Source organism: Grammomys surdaster, unplaced genomic scaffold (genome assembly GCF_004785775.1).
Source record: "Grammomys surdaster isolate TR1022 unplaced genomic scaffold, NIH_TR_1.0 126131, whole genome shotgun sequence".
NCBI classification, from domain to species: Eukaryota; Metazoa; Chordata; class Mammalia; order Rodentia; family Muridae; genus Grammomys; species Grammomys surdaster.
Window position 1 is genome coordinate 5,169,720 of NW_021620939.1, and position 16,365 is coordinate 5,186,084.

The 16,365-nt window shown below is 46.7% G+C and overlaps 1 protein-coding gene across 1 annotated transcript in view; it reads right to left on the reverse strand.

Annotated features, from left to right (window-relative positions):
- Positions 1 to 1,125: 1,125 nt before the first annotated feature.
- Positions 1,126 to 16,365, reverse strand: part of Dock3 (dedicator of cytokinesis 3) — a 200,895-nt gene continuing 185,655 nt past the window's right edge. The window contains exons 44-49 of the mRNA XM_028756841.1: positions 15,263 to 15,401; positions 14,592 to 14,739; positions 8,101 to 8,219; positions 7,041 to 7,128; positions 3,169 to 3,251; positions 1,126 to 2,335 (exon numbers count right to left, since the gene is read on the reverse strand). Coding sequence (XP_028612674.1) covers positions 1,826 to 2,335; positions 3,169 to 3,251; positions 7,041 to 7,128; positions 8,101 to 8,219; positions 14,592 to 14,739; positions 15,263 to 15,401 — 1,087 coding nt within the window. The 3' untranslated portion in view covers positions 1,126 to 1,825. The remainder of the gene's footprint in view (positions 2,336 to 3,168; positions 3,252 to 7,040; positions 7,129 to 8,100; positions 8,220 to 14,591; positions 14,740 to 15,262; positions 15,402 to 16,365) is intronic.

Below are 16,365 nucleotides of genomic sequence, written 5' to 3' on the forward strand. Positions count from 1 at the left end.
AGTGAGTCTAGGCTCAGGTCTGTGCCCTTGGAGCTGGGGCTATTGGATTGGCCTACATCCTCAACAGTCTCTGCTCTACTCTGCCTGAATGATCCTGAGGGTATCAGAAAGCCCTACACTGTTGGTACCTGGGCCCCAATATACTCTGAATGGAAATGGGTCTTCTTTCTTTTTCCATAGGTTATTTGCTGGCAGTTCTATTAAACTTGTTTATAAGAGAAAAACACCGCGAACATGGGTTTTTCTGTTTGGAAAGAATTGTGGACAAGGGATGAGTAGCTCTGGGCCAGAACTTGGCCACAGCAGGCCAGAAGGCCGACAAGTTAAAGGGAATTGGGGAGGGAGCAACATACCTGCTCATCAAGGAGAAGGTAGTTTTATGGCCATCACTGATGTGAATGTAAGCAAATAAAAGGAAACAATTGCCTCAAGACAAGTTATTTTAAAAAGTAACTTAGAAGCACCCTGGTGAAATATTACCATACCCCCGCCATAATACCAAGAGTAAAGTCAGTACCCTGACATGAAAGAATTTCCTATAAAGTCACCACTGTGCCCTGCCTGACAGACTGGGGAGGTTTGGAAAAACTGCCCTTTTGCCTGTCCTGAACCCTGAGTGGTGGGCAGTCCCTATGGGTTTGGCGTGGAGGGCTCAGTACTTGGCCGTGTGGAAGATAACAGTTTTACCTGTGTGGCTCTCTGTCTCCAAAAGAAGTTTCCTCCCACCGTTCATTATTTATGTATGTATGTATGTATGTATGTATGTATGTATGTATGTATGTATGTATGTTTTTAAACCCAGGAGCTTGCTGAACCTGACCACACATCCTCAGGGCCTGGAAGCCAGGCTGGGCAGCCAACCCCAAGGCTCAGAGGTAGTGCTGAAAATCCCTGATTCAGGCTCTAAATGGCAGGCATTTGGGGCCACCTGTGAAAGCAAAAAGGTTTTCTGGCTCCTGCCACACTCCAGCCTCACTCTTACACCAGCTCTTTCTAATAAAAGGGAAGGGGCCTAACTCCCTGCAGGAGTGAACGCCCTTCTATCTTCATTTCATCCAGCCCCAGGACAAGAGATAATAACCCTTTAGAGTCCATTTGAGCCAGGGAGGCTTCTGCAGATCATGAGGTGTTTTGAGTGGAAAGGAGCAAAAGGTCCAAAATAAAAGTGACGAATAACGTTCACGTGGGATACGAGACAAGCCTGGCCCATGGAAGCCTGGTAGTATGCCCTCGGCATGCAGTTAGGGCAGCCATGGGCCTGACTGGCCCCTCAGCTGCACACTCTAGATGGGAAGAGTGGGCAGGTGGACAAGCATTGTGCAAAACGGCTTGTGGCCCCTTTGTCCACCTGTGACATGTAGTCCATGTGGTCCTTGCAATCCCTGAATGCACTCAAGAATTTTCTGTCCATACAGCAAAGGAAGAGGTCCCTAGTGCAACTTCCATTCTCCAAATCTCTATCATGGAGAGAGGGCCTGGGCTCCTGTTCCTGGACTCTGCAGTGCTGCAAAGCAATTATGTCTGTGCAATATTTCCATATAGCTCCATGTGGTCTGGAACTGCAGGAGGAAGAAAGCAACTACTGCATAAAGAAAAACCCAGAAAAATGGAAACAAAAAGTAAAATGAAAGAAGCCACAACCCTTCATGCTGCTGTGGCCTCTGAACATGGCAAAACATGAGTTCACGGCAGTAGAACAGAGACTCTTGGTGGTTTTCTCCTGAGTGCCAAGCCTCCAGCTCCCTGGGAGGGACTTGCTTTTCAGACCTGGAGTGCCTGGGCAAGCTGCTCATGGATGATGGTGGTGCAGCTGCCTCTCTGCTCCTCACTGTTCCCCTCGGCCATGCTCCCAGGCCATGCGGGCCTGCTCCTCTTTGGCACTCCCAGGAGGCAGTGAGGCCTTGCGGTGCAGGCCCCTTGGCCTCTCAGCCTCCTCCCGAAGTAGCACCCCCTCATCGTGCTCTAGGGCTGGCAGGCGGGGGTGATAGGGCTTGGGTGGCAGCGCAGGTGGGTCCATGGGGTCCTGAGGGATGACACACCCTGGGGCTGAGTGGCTCCTGCATGGCTGGGACTTGATGGAGTCAAGGACAGCGGACTCAGAGAGGCTGTAGTGGACAGGGAGGTAGGGTGGCTCAAGGTCTTCATCGCCATTCCAGGCCTGGCTTGGCATGGAGTCCATGGTGTCTGTTCGAGGTGGGGCCTCTGAGGAATGCCCAAAGTTACTCTCACTTAAGGAGGACACACCGCTACTGGCGCTGCCAGACAGCGTGGAGTTGCTGCCATCCAGGCCCGATTGGGGGCTTGTAGGGGAGGCTGGGATGGGGTGGAGAGGAGACTGTGCGAAGGAAAGGGTGGGTAAGTTAGAACCCCTTTCTAGATAGGTGGACTGGCCTGCCGTGTGGAGACCAAGAGTCTGCTTATCAATGAATTTTAAAGTTTCATCAGCTTCATGTCTGTTTCTTCAGCAATGACCCTCTAAGTATCTACCCCCACAAAAGCAAGCTAGTGGAGCCCCAGAATCACTATTATTTCTGAGGGCCAATAAATGCCTCTGCCCTGGCTGATGGTGCACCTGGGGCTACGTCCCAGGTTGGGTGTGGTCTGAGTTACTGACAGAAGGGCTGGGTCATCAGGCAGAAGGAACCCTGGTGTGCCACAGATCGGATGAATGCTATTCTGCTGCTAAAATTGATCACAAACTCGATCTTTTCCCATTTTCAGAAAAATTAAGCTAACAAGATTTAAATTTTACTTCTTGAAATTTTTATAAAACTCTTGTGCCTGATATTTCTCATTTTCAGTTGACACTAGTTTTAAAAACTCTATAACCCACCACAGGGACATTTCTTTAGCTACTGGACTACAGTGCGTTGAGAGCCCGTGGTATTGGCAGAGAGCCCCCAAGTTTCTCAGTGCTCACTACTGAGTGCGCACATACTTTTGTTGCCATGGATTGTCCACAAGACTCTCTGGTCTCCCTTTCCTCATCACATCTGTTGCAGGATGCACAGGTCACCCGCAGCTCTAGTGTGGCTCTGGCCACCCCCAGCTTCTGCCAGCTTAGGCTCTCAGGACAGAGGAGCAGGGGAGGGTTCAGGTTCCTCTTGTAGGCCCCAGGGGTGATTCTACAGCAGATGAGGCGGTGGGACAGTTGCTTCAGTACATTACCTTGCGCAGCGTCCGGGCAGGGAGGGCCGGGGGGGTATCACCCAGAGGGTGGTGGAAGGCGTCAAAGTGTAAGGAGTAATGACCTGTAAAGGGAAAAGAACCAGAGCTCAGCTGGGGCCCTTGCACAAGTGGCACAGCAGCACCACCTTGCTGGGCACTGGGCAGGTGTGGAAAAGTCTCCTGAGAACATCTCAGCATTGAAGGCCACAGAAAACCTTTCTTTATACTGACAGTCTGTAAAATACAGGTTGCTGGGGTAAAATAATCGCATTTCACATAGGAGACCAGGAAAGTTGAGTGCTTCAGAGCCCATGAGACAGCAGGCCCCAGGTAGAAGTTGTAGTCCGCTGGCTGGTTGATGGTAGGCTGATGAGTGGTGTATTTGGCATAGTTGATTTTGTTGTCTTCAGCCTCCCTAGCTGGGATGGCCTCACTGGGCTAGCTTGTAGGACTCAGAAACCTTATTGGCCTCAATATTCAGCAGGCTCCTCTCTGTGGTGTGGATGCTTTTTTCCTTGGCTGAGATGGTCTAGATAGCTACTGATCTAGTCCTTGCTCAGAGTTAGAGACCAGAAACTATTTGAGGGACCCGCTTACCATGCAGCAGGCTTCGGGGAGGCACTGGGGGAACCATGATGTGCCCCATGAGGGCAGACAGGAAGGGCTGGGCCTCTTGGGCTCCGCTATCCAGGCTCCAGCTGCTGGGGGCTGCTGGCACCTCTGAAGGGTGGAAAGAGATGGAGTGAATGGAGGTTACTTCTTGAACTCTGAGAAGCTGCCTTATAGCCTGAAGCTTCTCTAGGTGTGCTTTGTGTAGCCAGCACACAAGTGGCATGTCAGGCAGGCCCTACAGGTGAAAAATTGGCCAAGCAAGGCAAAGAGAGATGACTGGCCAGAGACTGAGTTGCCTAGGATGGCAAGGCTAAGCTGATTTCTGAAGAGTGTTTATTTTAGGATAAGGCAAGCTAAGAGGAGGTACAAGAAAAACTAAACACCTGCAGTCTTTGGGATCTGTCAGAAGAAAAACTAGGTCACAGGAAGGACAGCATGTCAGCTAAGAAGATCACACAAAGAGCACAGGACAAAGAATTCTTCTTGAGTTAGAGTTAGATCAAGGCTCTTCCAGTGCTTACTCCCTGGTGAAAAGCAGGATGGAGTCCTGGGATACAGAATAGAGCAGGCCCCAGACAAAGCAGTCCAGTGCCTCAATGCTGGCTCTTGGCTACAACTGGGTGACAGATCTTTGTAAATGGAGAGAGGAGAGGAGCAGTGGAAAGGACTTTTGTGATTTGGGGGTTTGGCCACTCTGCAGAAGAAGAAATGTGGAACACGTTTAATTGGTTCTTTCCAGAGAACAAATGCTAGCAAGAAGCTAGCTTCTGTTCAGAAGCTTTGCCCTGATGGAGCTTTTTGGAAGGGCAGCCTACTCCAGGTGTCTGGTATGGGCACTATTTTAAGGCAGTGGTTCCTAGAGGGAGCTCAAGATATCCAAAGTTTGGCCTTTCTTGGCCCAGACATTCAATGGCGAATTCCAAGGTCTGATAGGAACTGGAAACCTCTAGAAAGAGTCTTGGAGTAGGATATGCTTCTAAGTGCTGGGCCCACGGCACTCCAAGGGTGACATCATTTTCCTCTCTTTGCTCAGGGACTAGCATGTGCTTGCAGCACAGCACAGGTAAAACTTCAGTTGTAAAAACTGCTTAAGCTCATGATATATTGATAGCTAACAGCAGAAAGAAGGGCATCTGAATCTGATGAGTAGCCACTGAGCTGTTATTTTCAAGAAAGAATTCTGTATCTGCTAAGCATCTGATGGCTTTCTCAGAAAGCCTGAGCTCAAGAACAGGTGCTCCCCTCTTCCCAGTTCTCCAGGGTACAGCAGGAGCTTCTTGGTTCTGAGCACTCAAGCTCTCTCTTCCCCCAAAACAAAGGATGACATTTATAATGAAAGCCACAGATCTCAGGGAAGCAGCAGCTTAGAGATGATTCTGAGAAGCTTCTCCAAAAGGATCTGACAATCTGACTGCAGATGTGTTCCAACTCCTGAAAGAACTGCGGGAGCTGCAAAAGTTTACCCCAAGGGTCCAAAGGAACTTGAGATCAGGAACACTGTGGGGAAGAATGACAGGAAGGGTGTATTTAAGATGGTGTCTGAGTGAGTCATTCCATGTCAACCAGAAGCCATAAATCTACAGTGAGGCCAGTGGACCTTCACCATGTAGGGTGGCCAAGAGAATGATTTATCCTAGTAGAAGAACAATACCCACTGTGTCCTGTCATATATTAGCATTAACAGATCTGCAGCATTGGCCTCAAGTCCCCAGTGCACAGTCCCTGGCTAGAGGGCAGACTTGTCTGGGACTGACTGGCAAAGAAAAAAAAATCTACAGGTGAGAGGTAGGTTTCTAAGGGGGCCTAAGACAGGGACCCTGGAGTTATTCTGGTCTAGGTATTACCAATGGGAAATTGTCTAATTTATTGACACCAAGTGCTGATCTTGTAGTTTGGATGATATAGTAGCTCTGGGCTCAGCTTTTTTTTTTTTTTTTTTTTTTTTTTTGGAGACACCTGCCCTTCCCTCATACACCTAGGGTGGCCAAGTCTAGCTCCTTGCTGCAGAATGGCCCGAGGCCTGAAGCTCTTCTGTGTCCAGCTGATGTAGCATCCTGGTCTGACCACCAATACTCATTTGAGCTCTGAGCTGTGTGACTCTTGGATAGTTTAGAGATTGAGCTGCATCTTAGGTGAAGAAAACCCATTGTGGATTCTGGCCTCCTAGGCCAAAAAGGCCCATTGTTTTCGGGTCTTTGGTGCAGGAATCCAAGAAGCCACTTTCTCAGGAAGTGTAGCTTGAGGTTAGGACGGCATCTTCAGTAGGCTCTGTGGCTGAGCATCTGGCACTAGTGCTCACTAGGAACCGAGGATTTGGACCCAGTGTTTGACCCCTTAAAAAGGACACAGACTTTGTCCTCTATGATAATCAAGAGAGGAAACAATGGCAGTGAGGACAGCAGACAGCGCTTGGTGAGCAAGTGCAATGACAACAGGATGAAGGGACAGGGTCTGAGGGGCTAAGGGACAACACACTAGACTGCTAGGAAGTGAATGTGCACGGAGCACAACAGATGGAGGTGAGGAGAGGACTATAGGGCCAGCCTCTAGTTGACAGACAAGCTCAGCCTGGTCTCCATTTAGGTACTGCTGTGCTAAAACTAATTCAGGTGTCTGGGGCTTCAGCTCAGGGTCATAGAGGTTAGACGCTGGTTCTTCTATCAGCTTGAGGAGCACAAGGTAATGTGTCAGCATCTAAACAGCTGCAGTTTTAGGGAGAGTTTCTCAATTGCATGGTACTGAACAGATGGAACCAGTAACCAGAGTGGCTAAGGAATGACTGGACTTCACTGAAGCCCCCAGAGCTTTCCATGTGGAAACCTACTTTTGGGAAATTCAGTGTAGTATATCTTTTCCATTCCTTTGGGGGCTTTCAATGGCCACAGTCCATTCTGAGCTCTAAAGAGTTTCTGAAGCCCCAAAGGGACCACTGGGCATACTAAATTCTAGAAGCCATTAGGAAGAACCAAGGAGAGTAGATGCCCACAGCAACCTGAGTTACAATGAATAACTCAAGGCAGATGGCAGTTGGGCCTCTATGAGGGTGGCCCTGGAGAGAGGGAGAGATACAGAGAGACAAACAGGATCCATGCCAGGTGTGGTCTAAACAGTGAACTGAGGAACTGGTTAGCACTATGTCTAGGTAGACAGACCTGGGCATTGTGTTGTGGCTCAGGACTGGACAGTTGATAACTCAGGAACAAGAGTAAGACACTCAAGATGGGACAAACATGAGAGAGTTCCTGGAGTGAGGAAAGTACCTTTTTCAGCCATAGACAGATTGGGGTCACTGCAGGGTTTACAGGCTCCAACTACTTGCTGGAACAGGGCCCGCTGGAAGTTTGGTGGCTGAGAGAAGGAGAAAAATATCAGAGGGTGAGAACAGCCAGCTACATCATGGGAGGCAGTGTTATGGATTACAGGAGGCAGGATCTAAGCTCACATAAGGATATAAAGCAGTCAGAGGGCTCATGCTGAGATGTGCCAAGAGCTCCACAGCAGCCCTAGGAAGTCTGTTTCAACAGTCCAGGCTTATTTGGATCCAAGCACTTCCATGGATACTTGAGATATCACCCAGGTGCAGAACATAGGTGCCTTCCATTATTTTACTGTCACATCTTCCTGTTTGCCAGGGAGACCATTGACAGGTTTAAAGACCCTGTCTGCCTCCTGAGCACTGACAGGTCTTAACTCTTGGAAAGCCACACCCAGATTCAGGTTAGCACTAAGGGGAGAGAAAGCAGCACCCAAACCTGGAGCCTGGCAGGTCCCACTGCTCTTCTTAGCAGTTCCTCCCATGAGATCTGACTTCTGCTGGCAGAGAGGTGCTACTGAGAAACTCCTGACACTTTGGGCCTAGGACAGTTATGGTCTTGGAATAGAAAGGCAGGGGCAAACTGCATAGGGTCAAGTGTTACTTGCTGGTCCAAGCAGGGTGTCTAGAAAACTATGTTTTAAGGGCAACCCTAGCAAGACACACAGACATCTTCATACCTATGCTCACTACAGCTTTCTCAAGATGTTATAAAAGCCAACTTCTTATGCCAGAGGAACAGGAAATGAGTATTCCAGAAAGCTGGCCAGAGGTTTAGATAGATACCCAAGCAAGCCTAGTCTTAACCCTTTTGCCTCATACCTGCACTCTGTCTTGATTTCTGGCCCTCAGATTCACTGTCTTCCTCAAACTAGGAGTCCAACAGCCCTCTTACAGAAGAATGAGGGAGGCATGCAAGACTTTGCAAAGGTTTAGCAAATGCAATGAAGGAACCCAAGCCAACACACTTGTAGCAGAGTACAGTTAGTCAGGGCTAGGTCTGCTACCTGTCCATTCTCTAGGATGGCTGCTGGATACATGGCACTGCTTGGGCGGTCCCGATGTGTAGGCAACAGCAACATCATTTCCCGGGCATGTCGGTACTTATCTGGCAGAGAGGGAGAGCCTGTAACCAAGTGAGAACAATCACGAACAGATGACAAACCACAGATGGAAGGCTCAGTGGCTACACATCCTTAGGACCAGGGTAGGTGTCCCTCACAGTTAGAGTGAACTAACTCAGCAAAACACGAGAGGCATGAAGCAGATCTAGTGGTTAGATGTAAAGACTGTATCTGGTCTTGTCTGACAGAGGCTACTACCATGCCCAGAGGAAAAAAAGGTAAGGAGAGTTGAAGCCTGGTGCAGAGTTCTTGGGGTTTCTGAACCTTGTGCTCTCAGGGCAGAGGTGTGGCCTAGACACTAACATCTTCTAGAGGACCTGGATGGAAACCAAGGCCAGCTTGTGACAGAGCCGTAACACAAAGACAAGAGACACTTGGAATAACAATTACAACGTTCTGACTTGACATACTGGGTCTATACACACTTACCTTCTTCAAACACCAGTGGTTCTACTTTCTGCTGGTTTCCTTTTTGGCATATCCCTTCCACATGGTAGGCTCTCAGAACCTTGATTCTGCCTACCTGTTGGACCTACTGCAGCTCTTAAAGCCAGTCTAGCTGGGAGCCCAGGTCCCTGCACACAGGTGAATTTGATACTTGCCTTGTTCTCTTGATAGGCATGGAACTAATCAAGTAGTTAAGGGACTTAGACCCAGGCTCTTTTGTTGTTGTTTTTGTTGGTTTTCTCAAGACGGAGTTTCTCTGTGTAACAGCTCTGGCTGTCCTGGAACTCGATCTGTAGACCAGGCTGGCCTCAAACTTGAGATCTGCCTGTGTCTGCCTCCCAAGTGCTGGGGTCAAGGGTATGTGCTACCACCACCCAGCTTCATGTCCTTTTCTGTGAAGACACTTCAGTGACTTGGGCTGAGGTGCTGTCAGAGCACTGAGGAACTTCCCATCTGTGGTTCTTAAGAAAGCTTTCTATGGAAGCAGTAAGATAATGTGTTAGCTCTCCTGGGACAGCAGGATAATATTAACAGTTCTGCAAATACGTACTTTATTGAATCAGACAACAGCCTATCCTCCAGTCCCTTCATGGCAAAGTCATTTGGGCCCTAATTTCTCTGGCTGATTCAGCTTTGAGAAGCTGGGCAGTGGAGACTAGCCCACTGGCTTCAGCTGAGAGGTGTCTCTGCAGATCCTAGGCAGGCTCTGAGTCCCTGAAACTCACCACCCCCTAGGCTCTTCTGAGCCTGTGGTGCCAGTACTGAAAGAAAAAGAGAGAGAGAGAAGGAGAAGGAGAAGGAGAAGAAAAGAAGAAGAAGAAGGAAGAAGGAGAAGAAGAAGAAGAAGAAGAAGAAGAAGAAGAAGAAGAAGAAGAAGAAGAAGAAGAAGAAGATGATTCAAGCAAAGCAAACCCAAGTCTTCAGCCAGCTCACTACAGGAGTCCTTGAAAAATCCTAGTATCCATTGTAGTCCAAAAAATCTGTGTAAACACCAGCAAGTAGCTTTTCCCAGTTATTTTTGTTACTTTTTCTGTTGCTGTCCTGAGATAACCTCTGGGCAGGCTTTAGGACTTATCTTTTACAATGCCCTTCACTGATAAGGGAATACATAAAATATAATTATTTTTTAAAAATTTAAACTTCTTGTTTTGTGGCTTCACAGATACTCATGTTCTCTTTTAAAATTTGTGCTTTTAGGAAATCTGAAGAAGATGTATATATAAAGAAAAGGAAAAGAAAGGGGAAAAAAGCTCTAAACCCCACTGATAGTGTCTCTGCCTTCCCAGCTGAGAGACTGAGCCCCCTGGACAATTTCTGGATGTGACTATCCAAAAAGGACAAAAAAGAAACATCACTTTGACATCAGCTCAGTCAAAATATGGCTCATGATGCCAACTATGCATCCATGTGTGCTGCCCTGATCCACGCTGGGGCTGTGATGGAGGAACAGCCTGGAGCTCTGCTGAGGACTTACATTCCAGTTGTGGTGCTCTTCTTGTGATATAACAACAAACATACTGTGCATTAATTTTCTTCAATTCAGCTGACTCATGTGTCTCTGCCCTAGGCAGCCAGTCCCTTGGTGGAACAAGAGTGATGTTAACATTAAGATATTTAAATAGCACAAGGGCTTATCCATTTATATGACTTTTGAACTGCTTCAGGTGCACTCCAAAAATCCTTAGGCAAGTTGGGTCCTAGTGCCACTGGATTACAAATCTATTTCACAGGCTTAATCTGCCTTTTGAGCACTAGGGGGAGCCATGGACTTACAAGAATTAGACTGTACTTTGCAGGCCACTGGTCTCACAGATTCCCAGTGTTACAGGAACTGTAGCACTGGGTGTCAATGGGTGTGTCAAGGAGGGACAATGATCTTATGATCCAGGAGTGAGGAGGACGATTCCACTCCAGACCTTATCCAAGGAAGCCTTCCCCCTCACTGGTAACAAGACATTAATGAATGAACAGACCATTCACTGCCTTGTTTGCCAAGAGTACTTCCATTATTACACTGCCACATTCACTTGAAAACATTGTCTTACCCTAGGATGCTATGCAAACTTTTAAAACACTGTGTGTGAGAGAGTGAGAACATCTACATGCCACAGTGTGCGAGTCGGGGGTCAGTTCTTTCCTTCCATTGAGGGTACTGGCGATGGGACGCAGGTCATGTAGGCCTGTGTGTCAAGTGCTTTTTAAAAACCCACTGAGCCATCCCACTGGCTCCACACAATGTGTCTTCCCTCACAGGTCCTACATGGTGCTTAAGAGACATTTGAGCGGCTAACTTTCTCTGATGGCCGTGTATAGACTATGCAGGTGCTGTAGTGGAAAGTGGCTCCCTTTTTTCCTTACTGCTTCTGCTCTGGCTATCAGTTCCCTGTTTCCCTGTTTCGGGCCAAGTTCTTTTTTTTTTTTTTTTTTTTTTCTTCCTGGTTTTTGTTTTTCGAGACAGGGTTTCTCTGTGTAGCCCTGGCTGTCCTGGAACTCACTCTGTAGACCAGGCTGGCCTCGAACTCAGAAATCCGCCTGCCTCTGCCTCCCAAGTGCTGGAATTAAAGGTATGCACCACCACCGCCCGGCGGGCCAAGTTCTATTTAATACTTAATGCCTTAGAGAGGGGAGGAGCTTTTCTCAACTTTCCTCTGTGTAATATTCTGGAGTCCAGCCACTGGGAGAGTTTGTCTCTAAAAATGGTGATCATCAATGACTTCATTTCTCAAATATATGTTCCTCTCCTCATGACACATCCTTTTAATTCATAATTCTGAGAGACAACTGATTTAAAGCATGTAAGGTTGGAGAACACTTTATACTTTGCAGCAACGGACAGCAAAGGCAATAGAAATGAAGCGATAGCCAGGAGAGACTCTCCTCTACTTCACTCTGCCGTGCTTCTTAGACAAGACAAGAGCCATGCAGACCCCACTGAGCATTCAGGAAAGTCTGTGAGTGACCAAATCAATTACTAGTTTGCTACAGGGAAAAATCATGGTGCAATGGTTATCTCAGCGCCCGTGGATTTAGGATCACCCAGGAGACAGACTTCTGGGTGCAGAGAGTTGTAAGTGAGGAGGGAAGACCTATCCCATAGGCCAGAGGCCTGAGCTGATTTCACAGAAAGTTAGGAGGAAGCGAGTGAGTGTGCCTTATCTTGCTGCTGCAATGACTTCATACTTAAAGCCCAATCAATTCTTCCTCAAGTTGACTGTCACATTTAGTCATAGCAATGAGAAAAGTGACGAAATGTAGGTGATACCAGCTAGCTTCAAACATCTCTGACAGCAGCCATGGCACCAAGGAGTATTGAGCAGTATTAGAGCTGGAGAGATGGCTCAATGGTTAAGAACATAAGCTTCAGAACACCTACTCCCAACACTCCCACCAGGCAGCTCTAAACAGTCTGAAACTCAAGTCCCAGGGAATCTGACATACACATAAATAATTTTTTAAAGCAGTACCATAGTAATACAGACCTTAAACATCCATTAATAATCTGTAAGAATAGCCAGATAAAATGTTGGGTATGGCTGAGGCTATCTAGGAGTCTTCAGGTAAGGGAAAACAACCAGGCCTATCTCTGCAGCTCTAATCAGGACACTTACTGAAAGACACTGTAAAAACCAGTGTCCAGGCTGGGTGGTGATGGCGCATGCCTTTAATCCCAGCACTTGGGAGGCAGAGGCAGGTGGATTTCTGAGTTCGAGGCCAGCCTGGTCTACAGAGTGAGTTCCAGGACAGCCAGGGCTACACAGAGAAACCCTGTCTCGAAAAAAAAAAAAATGAAAAACAAAAAAAAAACAAACAAACAAAAAACAAACAAACAAACAAACAAACCAAACCAAACCAAACCCAGTGTCCAGACATCCACAGCTACGTCTTGGGCTTTCCTTCCTTTCTGCTGCCAAAGTCATCTTTTAGTAGGCCCTTTTCATAATGAACAGTCCTGTCTGTTTGCAACCTTCATAGACTGTTTCCTTAAGCTTGGCCCTGTTGTCTGGATCCTGTAGTTCATGTAGGAAAGCAATATTGGTAGAGGGCTTGTGAGTGTGAAGACATGTAGCCCAAATTCATTTCCTCACTGGACATATGAACTCAAAGGTGATTAATTTCGCCCGTGACTGCTCTGCTGTGACCTTACTTGCTTCTCTCCACTTTGCCAAGGTTTTCCTGGCTGTCATTGCATCTTTCCACCAGGACATACTACATCAGTCCTTTCCATTTTGTCTACTGAGTGCCTCACAGGTTTGTATACTTTGGAGAGAGCCTTTCCTTCATGTTATAAATTTATACTGTCTTTCTTTGTATACAAAATAATCATAAGAAAAAGAACTTATTCTTCTGAAGCCTGAAATCAACAGCCAGCAACTGGCTGACAGGGTCAGATCATTTTACATGGCAAGCATTTCATTGTGAAAGGACTGAGTTTTCTTCTGGGCCATGTCCTTTTACTGATGTAGAAATGATACTGGGTACCAAGTAGCAGCATGGCAGAAAATATTGCCAGAGAAGGATCTAAAGTCAGCTAAAGAGAGGTGACCCAATTCCAAAAGTCTGGGTGCTGAAAATATAAACATTCTTCAACACAGTAATGGGGTTGGTAGGCAGAAAGAGAGTGAATGAAGAGTCCCTACACGACTATCACTTCTCAGGCCCCATTTAAGGCATATGAGTATCAATGCTGGAGTTCTCTGTGACAAACATGGCCAGTAATAAGTAAATACCCTGTTAAAGGCAATTAAAAGGAGACAGATTTTCCATACAACATGGAAAATATCCATGATGCATATAACATTTCCAAGTGCTGGCCTTCCATGGCTATATTAAAAACAAACAATACTGGCCCTTTAGTAAGTGATGATGATCCATAAGCTGGCTGTATCTAAGGTTAGACCTAAATCAGTTAACAAGGGCTCCAAACTGGCTCCAAACAAAACCAAAAGGTAAACTGACAGCAATATTTGCTGTTGTTTATCCATTACTGGCCTAAGAAATCTAGAAGTTAAGAAATCTAGAAGGTAAAACTGACAATAGTAAATGCAGGTAGTTTTTAACCTCTATCTTAAGTGTGCCCTAAATTTAGGCTACCCAGAACAACTCTGAGCTAGCCACGAGGCTAAACCAAACTTAGATATTTCCTCCTTAGTGGGTCTAAAAGGTTGAGTAGTGCTTGTACACTCAAGGCCTAGGCCATACCCTTAGGAAGGCGATTTTGTACCCCACCAGTAAAAACTGCACAAGCGTGGTGGCACAATCTTAATCCCAGCACTTGGGAGGCAGAGGCAGGTGGTTCTCTGTGATTTCCAGTAATCCTGGTCTACACATTGAGTTCCACACCAGGTAAGGACTACATAGTGAGAATTTATCTCAAAACAACAACAACAACAACAACAACCCCCAAACAAAATACTTCCTCACCAAATCACAAAGGCATCAGCTGCCCAGTCCTCTCTTGTCCTCCAACACATCCTTGTTACTTTTCATTCAACTAAAAACCTCCCTCTCCTCCCTCTCCATTTCCCTTTTCTGGATATCTACCCAATTCTAAACCTGCTTGTCTAAACACTCTGGGAATGCCCGTTCTTTCCCAATCTTCCCCAAAGATTTCCATTCTTTACTGCAGTTTCTTGTAGATTTATATTGCTGAACCTACCTGCTTTTCTGACTTCTAACACAGAAAAGTTTAACTCTCTCTTTCCCTCTTCCATTTCTCGCCTCTAGGCTGCTGGTGAGAATTCCAACTTGCTTGCCCTGTTATTTTTCTCTAACTTCAAAAACTTCATTATCAATCTACAAAAGAAATTAAGTGTCCCTTGGTGACAACAAGGCCACTCTCAGAGATATAAGGACAGATGAAAGGAAGGCAAATAGTGTTGACGAAACTTTGTATTCTCCTTCAGCAAGCACCATCCTGTCATCCTTACCTCGGGTGCTGGAAGGGGCAGAGGTAATCATCTGGGATGGTGCTGAATGCGTCGAACTCAGGCTGGAGGAAGAAGGGCTTGCCTGGGATGAGGACAGAACAGAGACGTTGGTGACTGAGCCCTGGTACCTGGGGTTGTGATATGCAAGCTGCAAAGGAAGAGAGATGAGCACATCTGAGAGGTCAGTGCTGTAAAATGGCAGAGACAGAGAGCTGGCTTATGCACTTATGTCCTTGAGGACCTAGGCCAAGTGACAGATCCTTTATTCCAGACCCTGCTGGGGGCTGGACTGATGGCATGCACTAATGCACCCATCCACATGGAGCAAGGCAGTTGCGTTGGCTCTATTTTAGTGTTGCACATGGAGAAGAAAGAAGGACTTAGCTATTAGGATTGCCAAACAGGATGCTAATTTGACAGAAAACCTTTGCTATGCAATCTATAACAGCAGCTAGGTCTGATGCTAGATTTCCTGCTTGCAAAATAAGGCATGGAAAATAAGACTTGGGGTGGTATACAGAAAGAAGGCAGCTTTGCTAGCTATGGAGATGTGTGTTCTGAATCCAGAAACTAGAAATTCTGAGTTTCCAGCCACCAGACCAGACTCCAGAAAAGTGAGTCCTCTAGTCATGGTAACCTGCTCACGGTAACCTCCTGCACAGCTCAGGTACCTGCATGTGATGGTAGAGGTCTTCAGGAGCTTCGCCCATAGAGCTGTCACCCATCATCATCATGTTTCCTGCTTCACTAGAGGCATGTGAGGAGAGAGAGGATGATGAATGGCGGCCTGTGCCCATCAAGTTCATGGGGCTGTGAGCAAGAATAGGAAACAGGGAGGAATCAGGCAATAGCTAAGAAAGCATGCTAGGCAGCAGGAGGAAAGGACAGATGTATGAAACAGTGACACCTAACCTTAGCCAGCACTTGTTCTCAGGGTTCTATAGCCAATGTTCACACCTGTCTGAGGCCTACAGCAGTTCTGAGCCTCAGTCTGCCACTGGCCTGAGAAGGCTTATGCTAGCACAATCTCTCTTTAGAGTTAAATGGACTACAGCCATTCAGTATGAAAGTACTAGCAGTTTATCAGGAGGAATGAAAGAAAGAAATGATAAATCAGATGAAGGATCCTATACTCTTTCTATGGAATGTCAGTCTGAACATTGCCAAACCCAGCATACACAATTATGAGATCTGATCTGAGAGCAGAGGCATCTTACTGATATGAAGACACTATCAAAGGAAATAGATATAAACTATCTATGGCTACAAGTTTCCCAACAACGTTTCCTCTTTCAATACTAGCAGGCCCTCTGTTAATTTGTTCCTCTTCTCATTAGCTGAGTGGCCACTCTACTGAGCTGCATGCTGGAAAATAAATCTAATTGTGAAACTCTTTGTAGTAGATTTCTTTCCTAAACCTGCCTTCCTGTCATAAAGGCTTTGAGAATTTCCACTTGAGACTGCTCAGGTCAGAACTCGTGAGTTTTGAGCAGTCATTACTTGAATGCCACACCACCATCATTATTATTATTCTCTTCCTCAAAAACAATCAACAATCTTCATGCTTTTTGGGGTCTTATCCAAAGGCACATATAAACAAGGCCCACGCTGAGCGGGCCCTGGCCCCCTGCCATGCTCAGAAATCCGCACCTCTGCAGTGCTGGCTAGGCTACCTTGTTTCTACTATGCAAGTGTGAGCTCCTTTGCCCTATCTGTCCCATCACTCTTCTAACCTGGACTGTTTCCTGCCTAGCAAACTCTGTCTGTCCTTCAA